The 17,997-nt window shown below is 49.7% G+C and overlaps 1 protein-coding gene across 1 annotated transcript in view; it reads right to left on the bottom strand.

Moving 5' to 3' along the window:
* Positions 1–17,997, bottom strand: part of CNGB1 (cyclic nucleotide gated channel subunit beta 1) — a 173,166-nt gene that overhangs the window by 80,214 nt on the left and 74,955 nt on the right. Inside the window, exons 2-4 of the mRNA XM_077288979.1 lie at positions 5,192–5,285; positions 3,141–3,256; positions 2,976–3,018 (exon numbers count right to left, since the gene is read on the bottom strand). Coding sequence (XP_077145094.1) covers positions 2,976–3,018; positions 3,141–3,248 — 151 coding nt within the window. The 5' untranslated portion in view covers positions 3,249–3,256; positions 5,192–5,285. The remainder of the gene's footprint in view (positions 1–2,975; positions 3,019–3,140; positions 3,257–5,191; positions 5,286–17,997) is intronic.

Raw genomic sequence — 17,997 nt, 5'->3', positions numbered from 1 at the left:
AACCCCCAAACCAGCCGACCCACCAAGAGGACAGGGGCCCAGAGCCAGCCATGGCATCAAGTAACCCCCCGAACCACCAAGAGGACGGGGGCCCAGAGCTAGCCATGGCATCAAGTAACCCCCCGAACCACCAAGAGGACGGGGGCCCAGAGCTAGCCATGCCATCAATTAACCCCCAAACCACTAAGATAATGGGGGCCCAGAGCCAGCCGTGCCATCAACAGGTCGGGGACCCAGAGCCAGCTGTGCCATTAAATAACCCCTGATTCATCAAGAAGATGGGGGCCCAGAGCCAGCCAAGTCATCAAGTAACCCCCAGAACCAGCCGAACCAAAAAGAGGACAGGGACCCAGAGCCAGCCATGTCATCAAGCAACCCCCCGAACCACCAAGTGAACTGGGGCCCAGAGCCAGCCATGCCATCAAGCAACCCCCCGAACCACCAAGAGAATGGGGGCTCAGAGCCAGGCTCTCCATCAAGTAACCCCCTAAACCAGCCAACCCACCAACAGCACAGGGGCCAATAGCCAGCCGTGCCATTAAGTATCCCCCCGAACCAAAAGAACGGGGCCCAGAGCCAGCCGTACCATCAAGAGGATGGGGGCCCAGAGCCAGCCGTACCATCAAGTAACCTCCAAACCACCAAGAGGATGGGGGCCCAGAGCTAGCCATGTCATCAACAGGACGGGGACCCAGAGCCAGCTGTACCATCAAGTAACCCCCAAACCACCATGAGGAAGGGGGCCCAGAGCTAGCCATGCCATCAATTAACCCCCGAACCACCAAGAAAATGGGGGCCCAGAGCCAGTCGTGCCATCAACAGGATGGGGACCCAGAGCCGACTGTGCCATCAAGTAACCCCCGAACCATCAAGACGACAGGGGCCCAGAGCCAGCCAAGCCATCAAGTAACCCCCAGGACCAGCCGAACCAAAAAAGGACAGGGGCCCAGAGCCAACCATGCCATCAAGTAACCACCCGAGCCACCAAGAGAACGAGAGCCGAGAGCCAACCACGCCATCAAAAGGACAGGGGCCCAGAGCCAGCTGTGCCATCAAGTAACCCTCCGAACCACCAAGAGGATGGGGGACCATAGCTAGCCGTGCAATCAAGTAACCAACAACCACCGAGAGAACGGGGGCCCAGAGTCAGCCGTGCCATCAAGAGAACAGGGGCCTTGATAGAACTAGCCAAACCACCACGAGGATGGAGGCCCAGATCTAGCCATGCCATTAATTAACCCCCGAACCACCAAGAAAATGGGGGCCCAGAGCCAGCCGTGCCATCAACAGGACGGGGGCCCAGAGCCAGCTGTGCCATCAAGTAACCCCCGAGCCACCACGAGGATGGGGGCCCAGAGCTAGCCATGCCATCAATTAACCCCCGAACCACCAAGAAAATGGGAGCCCAGAGCCAGTCGTGCGATCAACAGGACGGCGACTCAGAGCCAGCTGTGCCATCAAGTAACCCCCGAACCATCAAGAGGATGGGGGCCCAGAGCCAGCCAAGCCATCAAGTAACCCCCAGAAGCAGCCAAACCACAAAGAGGACAGGGGCCCAGAGCCAACCATGCCATCAAGTAACCACCCGAACCACCAAGAGAATGGGGGGCCCAGAGCCAGCCATGCCATCAAGAGGACAGGGGCCCAGAGCCAGCCGTGCCATCAAGTAACCCTCCGAACCACCAAGAGGATGGAGGACCATAGCTAGCCGTGCAATCAAGTAACCCACTGAACCACCGAGATAACGGGGGCCCAGTGCCAGCCGTGCCATCAAGAGAACAGGGGCCTTGATAGAACTAGCCAAACCACCAGGAGGATGGTGGCCCAGAGCTAGCCATGCCATCAATTAACCCCCGAACCACCAAGAAAATGGGGGCCCAGAGCCATCCGTGCCATCAACAGGATGGACCCAGAGCCAGTTGTGCCATCAAGTAACCCCCGAACCATCAAGAGGACGGGGGCCCAGAGCCAGCCAAGCCATCAAGTAACCCCCAGAACCAGCCGAACCAAAAAGAGGACAGGGGCCCAGAGCCAACCATGCCATCAAGTAACCACCCGAACCACCAAGAGAACGGGGGTCCCAGAGCCAGCCATGCCATCAAGAGGACAGGGGCCCAGAGCCAGCCGTGCCATCAAGTAATCCTCCGAACCACCAAGAGGACGGGGGACCATAGCTAGCCATGCAATCAAGTAACCCACTGAACCACCGAGAGAACAGGGTCCCAGAGCCAGCCGTGCCAACAAGAGAACAGGGGCCTTGATAGAACCAGCCAAACCACCAAGAGGACGGGGGCCCAGAGCCAGCTGTGCCATCAAGTAACCCCCCAAACCACCAAAAGGACGGGGCCCAGAGCCAGCTGTGCCATCAAGTAACCCTCCAAACCACCAAGAGGATGAGAGCCAAGAGTCAGCCTTGCCATTAAGTAACCTCCTGAACCAGTCAAACCACCAAGAGGACGGGGCCCTGAGCCAGCCATGCCATCAAGTAACCCCCCGAACCACCAAGAGGATGGGGGCCCTTAGCCAGCCGTGCCATCACGTAACCCTCCGAACCACCAAGAGGACGGAGGGCCTGGATCCAGCAGTGACATCAAGTAACCCTCCAAACCACCAACAGGACGGGGACCTAGAGCCAGCCATGCCATCAAGCAACCCCTCAAACCACCTAGAGGATGGGGGCCAAGAATCAGGCGTGCCATTAAGTAACCCCCTGAACCAGCTGAACCACCAAGAGGACGGGGGCCCAGAGCCAGCCGTACCATCAAGTAACCCCCTGAACCACCAGGAGGACGGGGGCCCAGAGCTAGCCGTGCCACCAAGTAACCCCCGAACCACAAAGAGGACAGGGGCCCAGAGCCAACCGTGCCACCAAGATGTAACCAATAACCCCTACTGTAGTGACCATCTATCCAACTATCCACATAACATGATCAGCGGCAGCGGTCCTATAGTGGGGGAGCAGGGGCCGCGCTTACCCTTGGGGGCGTCTGTGGCCTCTTTCTTTGTACAGGTCACGTTCTGAAACATAAAACGGGTACGGACGTCTTATCACACTGATAATAATAGGGGAGATGTATACTTTTCCTTCCAGAGCCCCCTACGCCCACCGATGGCCCCATAGTGTCCACCACTGTACTCACCTCATCATAACCAGAAGGGGCCGCAGGGACCACATCCGCACCATCAGGAGGAGCCTTCTTGGGGGTCTCTGGAGGTTGGGGAATTAATTTATCAATCCAGCTAAGCATCCTGTAACCTGTGAGAGATCACGACCCACGGACAGGACCGGAATAAGGAGGTATTAGATACACAGCGCAGCAGACGGTAGCACACGGGATGGGATTAGATAGACAATGCAGCTGAAGTTATCACACAGGATAGATTAGATACACGGCTCAGCATTCAGTATCACACAGGATAGGATTAGATACACAGCTCAGCAGACAGTATCACACAGGATAGTATTAGATACACAGCTCAGCAATCAGTATCCCACAGGAGAGACTTAGATACACGGCTCAGCAGACAGTATCATACAGGAGAGTATTAGATACACGGCTCAGCCGTCCACACAGATTAGATACATAGCTCAGCAGTCAGTATCACACAGGAGAGGATTAGATACACAGCTCAGCCAACGGTATCACAAGATGGGATTAGATACAGCAGCTCTGTGATGCTCCTACTACTGATGGTCTCATCACTCACGGTCGGGGTTATCTGTGATGCTCCTACCTCTGGTGGTCTTATCAGTGTCGGTCGGGGGTCTCTGTGATGCTCCTACCTCTGGTGGTCTTATCAGTCACGGTCGGGGGTCTCTGTGATGCTCCTACCTCTGGTGGTCTTATCAGTGACGGTCGGGGTTATCTGTGTTGCTGCTACCTCTGGTGGTCTTATCAGTCATGGTCGGGGATCTCTGTGATGCTGCTATCAGTCACGGTCGGGGTTATCTGTGATGCTCCTACCTCTGGTGGTCTTATCAGTGTCGGTCAGGGGGTCTCTGTGATGCTCCTACCTCTGGTGGTCTTATCAGTGTCGGTCAGGGGGTCTCTGTGATGCTCCTACCTCTGGTGGTCTTATCAGTGACGGTCGGGGTTATCTGTGATGCTGCTACCTCTGGTGGTCTTATCAGTGTCGGTCGGGGGTCTCTGTGATGCTCCTAACTCTGGTGGTCTTATCAGTCACGGTTGGGAATCTCTGTGATGCTACTACCTCTGGTGGTCTTATCAGTCACGGTCAGGGATCTCTGTGATGTTGCTACCTCTGGTGGTCTTACCAGTCACGGTCGGGGGTATCTGTGAAGCTCCTACCTCTGGTGGTCTTATCAGTCACAGTCCGGGGTCTCTGTGATGCTCCTACCTCTGGTGGTCTTATCAGTCACGGTCGGGGGTCTCTGTGATGCTCCTACCTCTGGTGGTCTTATCAGTCATGGTTGGGGGTCTCTGTGATGCTCCTACCTCTGGTGGTCTTATTAGTCACGGTCGGGGGTCTCTGTGATGCTGCTACCTCTGGTGGTCTTATCAGTCATGGTTGGGGTTATCTGTGATGCTCCTACCTCTGGTGGTCTTATTAGTCACGGTCGGGGGTCTCTGTGATGCTCCTACCTCTGGTGGTCTTATCAGTAACAGTCGGGGTTATCTGTGATGCTCCTACCTCTGGTGGTCTTATTAGTCATGGTCGGGGGTCTCTGTGATGCTCCTACCTCTGGTGGTCTTATCAGTGAGTCGAGGTTATCTGTGATGCTCCTACCTCTGGTGGTCTTATCAGTAACAGTCGGGGTTATCTGTGATGCTCCTACCTCTGGTGGTCTTATCAGTCACAGTCGGGGGTCTCTGTGATGCTCCTACCTCTGGTGGTCTTATCAGTCACAGTTGGGGTATCTGTGATGCTCCTACGTCTGGTGGTCTTATCAGTGTCGGTCGGGGGTCTCTGTGATGCTCCTACCTCTGGTGGTCTTATCAGTCACAGTCGGGGGTCTCTGTGATGCTCCTACCTCTGGTGGTCTTATCAGTCACAGTTGGGGGTATCTGTGATGCTCCTACCTCTGGTGGTCTTATCAGTGTCGGTCGGGGGTCTCTGTGATGCTCCTACCTCTGGTGGTCTTATCAGTCACGGTCGGGGGTCTTTGTGATGCGCCTTTGGTTTAGTTGTCCTGTGTCATTGTCTGGAGTCTGTGTGCCCCTACATTTACCTCCTGGCACTGGGGGGCTCGTTTATCTTCGTCGTCTTCACGAGCTGCAGTCCTTGACCAAATCCTTCTTCTGCTGAAGCAGCAAAGTCTGATCCTGTGATAAATGGATTTCACAGTAATAGCCAGAGAGTCCGGTGCGTGCAACCCCCCAGTAATCCCATCACTGCTCGACCTGCCCCTATACAGTGACCCTGATATACAGAGCCACACCTATACACAGAGCCCCCCCTATACACAGAGCCCCCCGCATACATAGCCACCCCTATACACAGAGCTGCGACCATACAACATCCACCCCGAAATACAGAGCCGCCTCTATACAGTGACCCTGATATACAGAGCTGCCCCTATACACAGAGCCCCCCGCATACAGAGCCACCCCTTTACACAGAGCCCCCCCCCCGCATACAGAGCCGCCTCTATACACAGAGCCCCCCGCATACAGAGCTGCCCCTATTCACAGAGCCCCCCGCATACAGAGCCACCCCTATACACAGAGCCCCCGCATACAGAGCCGCACCTACACACAGAGCTGCGACCATACAGCGTCCACCCCGAAATACAGAGCCGCCTCTATACAGTGACCCTGATATACAGAGCCGCACCTATACACAGAGCCCCCCGCATACAGAGCCGCCCCTATACATAGAGCCTGCCCATATAGAGCTGCGACCATAGTCTACCCCGAAATAGTCACCCCTATATACAGAGCTCGCCCCTATACACAGTACACCCCGATATATAGAGCCCGCCCCTATACAGAGCTGCGACTATACAGCGTCCACCCCGAAATACAGAGCCACCCCTATATACAGAGCTCGCCCCTATACACAGTACACCCTGATATATAGAGCCCTCCCCTATAAAGAGCTGCGACCATACAGCATCCACCCCAAAATACAGAGCCACCCCTATATACAGAGCTCGCCCCTATACACAGTACACCCTGATATATAGAGCCCGCCCCTATATAGAGCTGCCCCTATACAGAGCTGCGACCATACATAGTCCACCCTGAAATACAGAGCCGCCCCTATACAGATCTGTGAACATACAGTCTACCCCAAAATACAGAGCCAGCCCTATATGCAGAGCTCCCTAGAGAGCTCGCCCCTATACACAGTACAGCCTGATATATAGAGCCCGCCCCTCTATAGAGCCGTGACCATACAGCATCCACTCCGAAATACAGAGCCACCCAGATATACAGAGCCGCCCCTATACAGAGCTGCGACCATACAGTCTACCCCTGAAATACAGAGCCACCCCTATATACAGAGCTCGCTCCTATACACAGTACACCGACATATAGAGCCCGCCCCTATACACAGAGCTGCGACCATACAGTCTACCCCAAACTACAGAGCCATCCCTATATACAGAGCGGTGACCTAACCCGAATTACAGAGCCACCCCTATACAGAGCTGCGACCATACAGCGTACACCCCGAAATACAGAGCCACCCCTATACACAGAGCTGCGAACATACAGAGCCAACCCCGAAATACAGAGCCGCGACCAGTCTACCCCGAAATAGAACCGTCCCTATATACAGAGCTGCGACTATACAGTCTACCCCGAAATACAGATCCACCCCTATATATAGTCGCCTCTATACAGAGTTGCAACCAGAGTCTACCCTGAAATACAGACTTGCCTCTATATACAGAGCTGCGATCAGAGTCTACCCCAATATACAGAGCCGCCCCTATACAGAGCTCACCCCGAAATACAGAGCCCGCCCCTGTATACAGAGCTGCGACCAGTCTACCCCGAAATACAGAGCTGCGACCATACAGTCCACCCCAAAATACAGAGCCGCCCCTATATACAGAGCCCGACCCTTTATAAACAGAGCTGTGACCAAGTCCACCCCGAAATACAGAGCCAACCCTATATACAGAGCTGCCCCTATACACAGAGCTGCGACCATAGAACCCACCCTGAAATAGAGCCGCCCCTATATACAGAGCCTGCTCCAATATATAGAGCTGCGACCATACAGAGTGTTACGGAACCCCTCAGCACCCAGAATATGTTGTGCAGTTATATGTATGTATAATAGGTTCCATGTGAGATGCATGTCCCTAATGCATCAGCCCACAGGCTGCGCCCCTGGGCGGAGGGGACAAGATATCTCCCTTCTGACCTCCCCCACCTTTGTAATTCCCACAGTAATATCGGCAGGCTCCGACCACCTGCGGCTATTGTAATGTATGTCTGGCCTGCGCTCTGAATCTGTGTGATATATTCTGTGTCCTGTGAGTAAAGTGTTGTCACACTGGAAATACGTGGAGAAGCAGTGATCTTTTATATGAGCCCATGTAACCAAGCAATTCCAGCCAGCGCCCTTCATTCAGATTCCAGCCAAAGCAGAGTTGACCTCCTGAAACACGGGGTGGTACTGAAAGAGGTACTCCAGCACGTTAGACCCCGTTACACAGAGCCGCCCCTATACAGAGCTGCAACCATACAAAGTCCACCCCGAAATACAGAGCGCACCCTAATATACAGAGCTCGCCCCTAAAGAGAGCCCTCCCCGAAATAGAGCCACCCCTATACACAAAGCCACCCCTATATACAGAGCCGCCCCTATACACAGAGCTGCGACCATACAGAGTCTACCCCGATACACAGAGCTCACCCTGAAATACAGAGCTATCCCTATATACAGAGCCCCCAATACACAAAGCCCACTCAGATATACAGAGCCCACCCTGATATACAGAACGACCCTTTTTAAGGGGTTGACGCACTTGGCGGCTTCCTCAGGTAGACACAGGAACTGTCACGGAGCTACCGCGACAGAGAGGTTTCAGAGAACCGCAGCGCACTGGGCCTCGTTCACACACGATGAACAGAAGCTCTTCTGAATTCTGACCTGGCTGTTTTGTGCCAGCAGGGCAGGAGTTAAACCTTGTTGCTGAGGGCTTGGACTCTCAGCTGAATTGGTTTTTGTAATCTTCTCTCCTATATAGACTCAGCTTTGACTACAACTGTTGTCAGTGATCAGTTCTGCTGCCTGGCTTGAAGTGGGAAGGAGTGTGCTGTTAGGAGCTTGGAGGTTTATTTACAGAGATTGTTGTCTGCTGTTTTGATTGCATGTTAAACCTGTTTTCCGTCCTAGTTTTTTCCCCCTCTTTCCTCTGTGGCCGAGTGAGCATTTGGTGAGTTTGAGTTTTTAGTTACCTTGTCTGCATACCCTGTTTACTTGTCATATTTATACACTGGTGCAGTCCTCCTCCCTGGGGGGAGAGGGGGCCACTGATAGGGCCTGCACAGGAGACAGGGATATGCTGGCGGCTCAGGCCTCCTAACCATTATAGGTACCCCTGAGATGAGAGAAAGCCAGGGCCCCTTTATAGTGGCAGGGACAGGTGCGGGTCCCAGTACGCTGTTCTGCCCCTTTATCGCCTTTAACGGCGTGACAGGAACCTTTCTGGTAAAGAATCACCTGCTGGTTTATTGGGAATGACAGAAACATTTGGCAGAGTTCAACATAAGAAACAGAGCCTTCCTGGCACAACAGTGACACAAACAAAACACAGTCCATTCCCTGCAGGGTTCATCCGCAGTTATCCTGCACAGTCCTTAGGAGTCCATTCCCTGCAGGGTTCATCCGCAGTTATCCTGTACAGTCCTTAGGAGTCCATTCCCTGCAGGGTTCATCCGCTGTTATCCCGCACAGTCCTTAGGAGTTCATTCCCTGCAGGGTTCATCTGCTGTTATCCTGCACAGTCCATAGGAGTCCATTCCCTGCAGGGTTCATCTGCAGTTATCCTGCACAGTCCTTAGGAGACCATTCCCTGCAGGGTTCACCTGCAGTTAACCTGCACAGTCGTAATAATAGAAAATACCGCGCTATAAACATTTTGAACATTGGCGAACAACGCTGTATTTTCTATTATTATTTTTGTGAATATACCTGACAGAAGATAGCACAGATCTGTGTAAATACCAGCAGCTTCCTTCCTCTGCCCCCTCTCCTCCCCCTTTTTTAGGCACAGTTACACATAGCACCAGTGTGGTTTTTGTCAATTATATCCTGCACAGTCCTTATGAGTCCAGTCCCTGCAGGGTTCACCTGCAGTTATCCTGCACAGTCTGTTGTGAATTTGGATTCTGGGCTCCCCCGGTGGCTACTGGTGGAATTGAACTGGTGTCTTCATCTTCTCTGTTCACCTGTTCCCATCAAGATGTGGGAGTCGCTATATAACCTTGCTGCTCTGTTAGTTGCTTGCCGGTCAACAATGTTATCAGAAGCCTCTCTGTGCTTGTTCCTGCTCCTAGACAACTACTAGATAAGTTGGACTCTTGTCCATGTTTGTTTTTGCATTTTGGTTCCAGTTCACAGCTGTAGTTTCGTTACTGTGTCTGGAAAGCTCTTGTGAACAGGAATTGCCACTCTGGTGTTATGAGTTAATGCCAGAGTTTTAAAGTAATTTCTGGATGGTGTTTTGATTAGGGTTTTTAGCTGACCATGAAAGTGTCCTTTCTGTCTTCTGCTATGTAGTAAGTGGACCTCAAATTTGCTAAACCTATTTTCATACTACGTTTGTTATTTCATCTTAATTCACCGCCAATACATGTGGGGGGCCTCTGTCTCCTTTTGGGGTATTTCTCTAGAGGTGAGCTAGGACTAATATTTTCCTCTGCTAGCATTATTTAGTCCTCCGGCTGGTGCTGGGCATCTAGAATCAACGTAGGCATGCTACCCGGCCACTGCTAGTTGTGTGTTAGGTTTAGTTCATGGTCAGCTCAGTTCCCATCTTCCAAGAGCTAGTTCCTATATATGCTTATGCTATGATCTCTTGCCATTGAGATCATGACAGTTTGACCGGCCCACTAAAGGGTTAAAATCCTTGGCTGAGAAAGGAGAGAAATAAGTAGTCTGCTGAATTTTTTTTTTTTTTTTTTTTTTCTCTCCTTTGAATGGCTCTGTGTCCACCTGTTTGTAATGGATCTTCAGAGTGTAACTGCAGGTTTAAATAATCTCGCCACGAAGGTACAAAATTTGCAAGATTTTGTTTGTCATGCACCTGTATCTGAGCCGAGAATTCCTTGCCGGAATTTTTCTCGGGGAATAGATCTGGGTTTCAGAATTTTCGAAATAATTGCAAATTATTTTTTTCCCTGAAATCTCGCTCTGCCGGAGACCCTGCACAGCAGGTCAGGATTGTGATTTCCTTGCTCCGGGGCGACCCTCAAGACTGGGCTTTTTCATTGACACCAGGGGATCCTGCGTTGCTCAATGTGGATGCGTTTTTTCTGGCCTTGGGGTTGCTTTATGACGAACCTCATTTGGAGCTTCAGGCAGAAAAAACTTTGATGTCCCTATCTCAGGGGCAAGATGAAGCGGAAATTTACTGCCAAAGATTCCGTAAATGGTCTGTGCTTACTCAGTGGAATGAGTGCGCCCTGGCGGCGACTTTCAGAGAGGGTCTCTCTGATGCCATTAAGGATGTTATGGTGGGGTTCCCTGTGCCTGCGGGTCTGAATGAGTCCATGACAATGGCTATTCAGATCGATAGGCGTTTGCGGGAGCGCAAACCAGTGCACCATCTGGCGGTGTCCACTGAGAAATCGCCAGAGAGTATGCAGTGTGATAGAATTCTGTCCCGAAGCGAGCGGCAGAATTTTAGACGGAAAAATGGGTTGTGTTTCTATTGTGGTGATTCTACTCATGTTATATCAGCATGCTCTAAGCGCACTAAAAAACTTGGTAAATCTGTTTCCATTTGCACCTTACCGTCTAAGTTTATTCTATCTGTGACCCTGATTTGCTCTTTGTCATCTATTACCACGGACGCCTATGTCGACTCTGGCGCTGCTTTGAGTCTTATGGATTGGTCCTTTGCCAAACGCTGTGGGTATGATTTAGAGCCTTTGGGGACTCCTATTCCTCTGAAGGGGATTGACTCCACCCCATTGGCTAATAATAAACCACAATACTGGACACAAGTAACTATGCGTATTAATCCGGGTCACCAGGAGATTATTCGCTTTCTGGTGCTGTATAATCTACATGATGATTTGGTGCTAGGATTGCCTTGGCTGCAATCTCACAACCCAGTCCTCGACTGGAGAGCTATGTCTGTGTTGAGCTGGGGATGTAAGGGGGCTCATGGGGATGTACCTGTGGTTTCCATTTCATCATCTATTCCCTCTGAAATTCCTGAGTTCCTGTCTGACTATCGTGACGTCTTTGAAGAATCCAAGCTTGGTTCGTTACCTCCGCACCGAGAGTGCGATTGTGCCATAGATTTAATCCCGGGTAGTAAATACCCAAAGGGTCGTTTATTTAATCTGTCTGTGCCTGAACATGCTGCTATGCGAGAATATATAAAGGAGTCCTTGGAAAAGGGACATATTCGTCCATCGTCATCTCCCTTAGGAGCCGGTTTTTTCTTTGTGTCAAAAAAAGACGGCTCTTTGAGACCATGTATTGATTATCGGCTTTTGAATAAAATCACTGTTAAATATCAATACCCATTGCCGTTGCTGACTGATTTGTTTGCTCGCATAAAGGGGGCCAAGTGGTTCTCTAAGATTGACCTTCGTGGGGCGTATAATTTGGTGCGAATCAGGCAGGGGGATGAGTGGAAAACCGCATTTAATACGCCCGAGGGCCACTTTGAGTATTTAGTGATGCCTTTTGGTCTTTCTAATGCTCCGTCAGTTTTCCAGTCCTTTATGCATGATATTTTTCGCGATTATTTGGATAAATTTATGATTGTGTATCTGGATGATATTCTGATTTTTTCGGATGACTGGGACTCTCATGTCCAGCAAGTCAGGAGGGTTTTTCAGGTTTTGCGGTCTAATTCTTTGTGTGTGAAGGGTTCTAAGTGTGTTTTTGGGGTACAGAGGATTTCCTTTTTGGGATATATTTTTTCCCCCTCTTCCATTGAAATGGATCCTGTCAAGGTTCAAGCTATTTGTGATTGGACGCAGCCCTCTTCTCTTAAGAGTCTTCAGAAATTTTTGGGCTTTGCTAACTTTTATCGTCGATTTATTGCTGGTTTTTCGGATATTGCTAAGCCATTGACCGATTTGACTAAGAAGGGTGCTGATGTTGCTGATTGGTCCCCTGATGCTGTTGAGGCCTTTCGGGAGCTTAAGCGCCGTTTTTCCTCTGCCCCTGTGTTGCGTCAGCCTGATGTTGCTCTACCTTTTCAGGTTGAGGTCGACGCTTCTGAGATCGGAGCTGGGGCAGTGTTGTCGCAGAAAAGTTCTGACTGCTCCGTGATGAGGCCTTGTGCCTTCTTTTCCCGTAAATTTTCGCCCGCTGAGCGGAATTATGATGTTGGGAATCGGGAGCTTTTGGCCATGAAGTGGGCTTTTGAGGAGTGGCGCCATTGGCTTGAGGGGGCCAGACATCAGGTGGTGGTATTGACTGACCACAAAAATTTGATTTATCTTGAGACCGCCAGGCGCCTGAATCCTAGACAGGCGCGCTGGTCATTATTTTTCTCTCGGTTTAATTTTGTGGTGTCATACCTACCGGGTTCTAAGAATGTTAAGGCGGATGCCCTTTCTAGGAGTTTTGAGCCTGACTCACCTGGTAACTCTGAGCCCACAGGTATCCTTAAGGATGGAGTGGTATTGTCAGCCGTTTCTCCAGACCTGCGGCGGGCCTTGCAGGAGTTTCAGGCGGATAGACCTGATCGTTGCCCACCTGATAAACTGTTTGTTCCTGATGATTGGACTAGTAGAGTCATCTCTGAGGTTCATTCTTCTGCGTTGGCAGGTCATCCTGGCATTTTTGGTACCAGGGATTTGGTGGCAAGGCCCTTCTGGTGGCCTTCCCTGTCACGAGATGTGCGAGGCTTTGTGCAGTCTTGTGACGTTTGTGCTCGGGCCAAGCCTTGTTGTTCTCGGGCTAGTGGATTGTTGTTGCCCTTGCCTATTCCTAAGAGGCCTTGGACGCACATCTCGATGGATTTTATTTCAGATCTGCCTGTTTCTCAGAAGATGTCTGTCATCTGGGTGGTGTGTGACCGTTTCTCTAAGATGGTCCATTTGGTTCCTCTGCCCAAGTTGCCTTCTTCTTCCGAGTTGGTTCCTCTGTTTTTTCAAAATGTTGTTCGTTTGCATGGTATTCCTGAGAATATCGTTTCTGACAGAGGGACCCAATTCGTGTCTAGATTTTGGCGGGCATTCTGTGCTAGGATGGGCATAGATTTATCTTTTTCGTCCGCTTTCCATCCTCAGACGAATGGCCAGACCGAGCGGATTAATCAGACCCTGGAGACATATCTGAGGTGTTTTGTGTCTGCTGACCAGGATGATTGGGTTGCTTTTTTGCCATTGGCGGAGTTCGCTCTCAATAATCGGGCCAGCTCTGCCACTTTGGTGTCCCCGTTTTTCTGTAATTCGGGGTTTCATCCTCGATTTTCCTCTGGTCAGGTGGAATCTTCGGATTGTCCTGGAGTGGATGCTGTGGTGGAGAGATTGCATCAGATCTGGGGGCAGGTGGTGGACAATTTGGGGTTGTCCCAGGAGAAGACTCAGCTTTTTGCCAACCGCCACCGTCGTGTTGGTCCTCGGCTTTGTGTTGGGGATTTGGTGTGGTTGTCTTCTCGTTTTGTCCCTATGAGGGTCTCTTCTCCTAAGTTTAAGCCTCGGTTCATTGGCCCGTATAAGATATTGGAGATTCTTAACCCTGTTTCCTTCCGTTTGGACCTCCCTGCATCCTTTTCTATTCATAACGTTTTTCATCGGTCATTATTGCGCAGGTATGAGGTACCGGTTGTGCCTTCCGTTGAGCCTCCTGCTCCGGTGTTGGTTGAGGGTGAGTTGGAGTATGTTGTGGAGAAAATCTTAGACTCTCGTGTTTCCAGACGGAGACTCCAGTATCTGGTCAAGTGGAAGGGATACGGCCAGGAGGATAATTCTTGGGTGAATGCATCTGATGTTCATGCCTCTGATCTGGTTCGTGCCTTTCATAGGGCCCATCCTGATCGCCCTGGTGATTCTGGTGAGGGTTCGGTGCCCCCTCCTTGAGGGGGGGGTACTGTTGTGAATTTGGATTCTGGGCTCCCCCGGTGGCTACTGGTGGAATTGAACTGGTGTCTTCATCTTCTCTGTTCACCTGTTCCCATCAAGATGTGGGAGTCGCTATATAACCTTGCTGCTCTGTTAGTTGCTTGCCGGTCAACAATGTTATCAGAAATGATACTAAGGAGGACCGAGAGTCAAAACTAGCCAATGTAAATTTACAAAAAGTTAAATTTTATTTCAGAAAGTCATATACACAAAACTGTATCATACAGTAATAAAATAGCAACTATATCCTAGATACATCAAGAGAGCGATCCAGGAAACCACAGAACACAAATGAATCCAATAGGCACTGCTTCCCAAAAGAGTGCATGTTAGTAAGTACTCTCACACACATGGGACCTGCTAGCAGTGGCAAGTGGTATTGCAACCAAACAGTATGCTTCTAAGAGCGTTGTCACGTCAATTCCCCACATATCATAGGGCTGTAAGAGCCAGATTGCTTAATTAAATAAGTTTATTTACCCATATATGTGCAGACGTCCTGTGTGGGTCCTGGATCGCAGACCCCAACGCGCGTTTCGCGTGAAAATATCGTCGCTTCCTCAGGGGCCCCCTGAGGAAGCGACGATATTTTCACGCGAAACGCGCGTTGGGGTCTGCGATCCAGGACCCACACAGGACGTCTGCACATATATGGGTAAATAAACTTATTTAATTAAGCAATCTGGCTCTTACAGCCCTATGATATGTGGGGAATTGACGTGACAACGCTCTTAGAAGCATACTGTTTGGTTGCAATACCACTTGCCACTGCTAGCAGGTCCCATGTGTGTGAGAGTACTTACTAACATGCACTCTTTTGGGAAGCAGTGCCTATTGGATTCATTTGTGTTCTGTGGTTTCCTGGATCGCTCTCTTGATGTATCTAGGATATAGTTGCTATTTTATTACTGTATGATACAGTTTTGTGTATATGACTTTCTGAAATAAAATTTAACTTTTTGTAAATTTACATTGGCTAGTTTTGACTCTCGGTCCTCCTTAGTATCATTACTTATATTAAGAGTCGCCATAGTTATGCGCTATATATAACTGACGCCTCTATTGCTCTCAAATGTTATCAGAAGCCTCTCTGTGCTTGTTCCTGCTCCTAGACAACTACTAGATAAGTTGGACTCTTGTCCATGTTTGTTTTTGCATTTTGGTTCCAGTTCACAGCTGTAGTTTCGTTACTGTGTCTGGAAAGCTCTTGTGAACAGGAATTGCCACTCTGGTGTTATGAGTTAATGCCAGAGTTTTAAAGTAATTTCTGGATGGTGTTTTGATTAGGGTTTTTAGCTGACCATGAAAGTGTCCTTTCTGTCTTCTGCTATGTAGTAAGTGGACCTCAAATTTGCTAAACCTATTTTCATACTACGTTTGTTATTTCATCTTAATTCACCGCCAATACATGTGGGGGGCCTCTGTCTCCTTTTGGGGTATTTCTCTAGAGGTGAGCTAGGACTAATATTTTCCTCTGCTAGCATTATTTAGTCCTCCGGCTGGTGCTGGGCATCTAGAATCAACGTAGGCATGCTACCCGGCCACTGCTAGTTGTGTGTTAGGTTTAGTTCATGGTCAGCTCAGTTCCCATCTTCCAAGAGCTAGTTCCTATATATGCTTATGCTATGATCTCTTGCCATTGAGATCATGACAACAGTCCTTATGAGTCCATTCCCTGCAGGGTTCATCCGCAGTTATCCCACACAGTCCTTAGCTCCTCCAGGAGCTATGTGAGAGTTTCGGCTCTCTCAACACCCCACTGACTCTCATGGCCAGGAATTTAACGCCCATGTGATGGTCACATGACCTTGACCTCACACATGCCCTGGCAGGACTCTTCATGTGGAGATACGGTGGACCTCCGCCCACCCGCTCTATGAAGGTTCGCTAAACCAAGACCATAACATAGGTTACTATTAACCATCTCAGCACTTAGGGTGCTGGGGAGAAAACACTTTGGTTTTAAATCACTGACCGCAGTATGTGTACCGACACGTATCTTCCTTCACATACTGCGCTGTGACCCTGTCACATATTCCCCCCCTCTGCCCAAAGCCAGGGGTTTTGGCACCTACAGACAGGGAATTCGGAAAAGGGCATCTGCATTACCATGTAACCTCCTGGGCCTGGCCATGGAACGTGAAGTCTTGAAGGGCTAAGAACTACCTAGTCACCCGGGCATTCTTACCCTTCTTCTCTCTCAGCCACCTCAGAGGCACATTGTCCGACACAAAGTCCACATAGGCAGACTCTATATATAGTATAATGCACTCCCCATAGGCAGACTATACAGTATAATGCACTCCCCACAGACAGACTCTACAGAATAATGCATGCCTCATAGGCAGACTCTATATAGTATAATGCACTCCCCATAGGCAGACTCTATATAGTATAATGCACACCCATAGGCAGAACCATACAGCATAATGCACCCTCATAGGCAGACTCAATACAGCATAATGCACCCCCATAGGCAGACTATATAGTATAATGCACCCCCATAGGCAGACTCTATATATTATAATGCACCCCCCATTGGCAGACTCTATATAGTATACTGCACCCCCACAGGCACATTCTGTTATGGGCGGAGAGCCACACTTAGTCGCCAGGAACAAAGGTCGGAGCGGGGCGCTGGTGTGCATCAGCAGAAACCCTCATTCTCTCCTTGGAGGCCCAGATGGCATCCTGTGTGTGGTCCCAAATGTCACGTGCCTCCACCGCCCAGTCTGCCACCCTAGAATCCGTGGATGACACAGGCATGGGCACAGGAAAACGTGGATGCTGACCGTAATTAAGGAGAAAAGGAGTCTGCCCGGTAGAGTCAGCTATGGCGTTGTTCAAAGCAGATTCTGCCCAAGGTAGCAAAGATGCCCAGTCATCCTTCCTGGTGGAGACAAAATGTCGTAAGTATGTGACCAGAGTCTGTTGGCCCTCTCTACCAACCCCTTCATCTCGGGAAGGTATGCAGAAGAGAGATTCAGCTCAATGCTGAGTAAACAACAGAGTTCTCTCCAGAACCGAGACGCAAACTGAGGACCCTGGTCACTGACAATTTTGTCAGGCATGCCATGTAGACGGAAAATATTTTTGATGAACAACGCCGCTAAAGCCCATGCAGAAGTTAACCGTGTAAGCGGAACCAAGTGCACCATCTTAGAAAAATGGTCGGTGATTACCCAGATAACTGTACAGCTACGAGACTTAGGTAAGCCTACCACGAAGTCCATCCCGACCATTTCCCAGGGCCTGTCTGCCACCAGCATGGGCAAAAAATGTTTAACACAAAAAGGGGAACAAAATTCCTATACCAATTCTAGTTATATGTATTTGAGAATGTGTTCAAGAATTATATCAGATGGGCCCCCAGTGAAAAACAAGTAGAGTGAGTGGAAACCACTCGTATAGACAGTAGAAACCAACCACCAGCGCTAAGGACCCAACTCCAAGAAACTTAATTGACAAGAGTATATTTATTTTAACAATAGTACTTTATTTGTAATGGCAATAACATATTTATTTGTGCACATGCTGGGAAAATCTATGAAAGCATATAAAAACAAAAGAAAAAATCACCAATAATATATATATATATATATATATATAACAACCTGAATAGGTATAAGGTGCACCAACAAGGAAGGGTTAATCACAGGACTCTTTTTTTACAAATCAATTAAAATTAATAAAAAATGTAAAAACGTAGTGAATATCAAGTGTTAAACGTATTGAGATCAAATATATAAACTCCTTG

The sequence above is a fragment of the Ranitomeya variabilis genome, chromosome 2 (assembly GCF_051348905.1).
Source record: "Ranitomeya variabilis isolate aRanVar5 chromosome 2, aRanVar5.hap1, whole genome shotgun sequence".
Classification (NCBI taxonomy): Eukaryota; Metazoa; Chordata; class Amphibia; order Anura; family Dendrobatidae; genus Ranitomeya; species Ranitomeya variabilis.
This window is presented reverse-complemented; position numbering and strand designations above follow the sequence as displayed.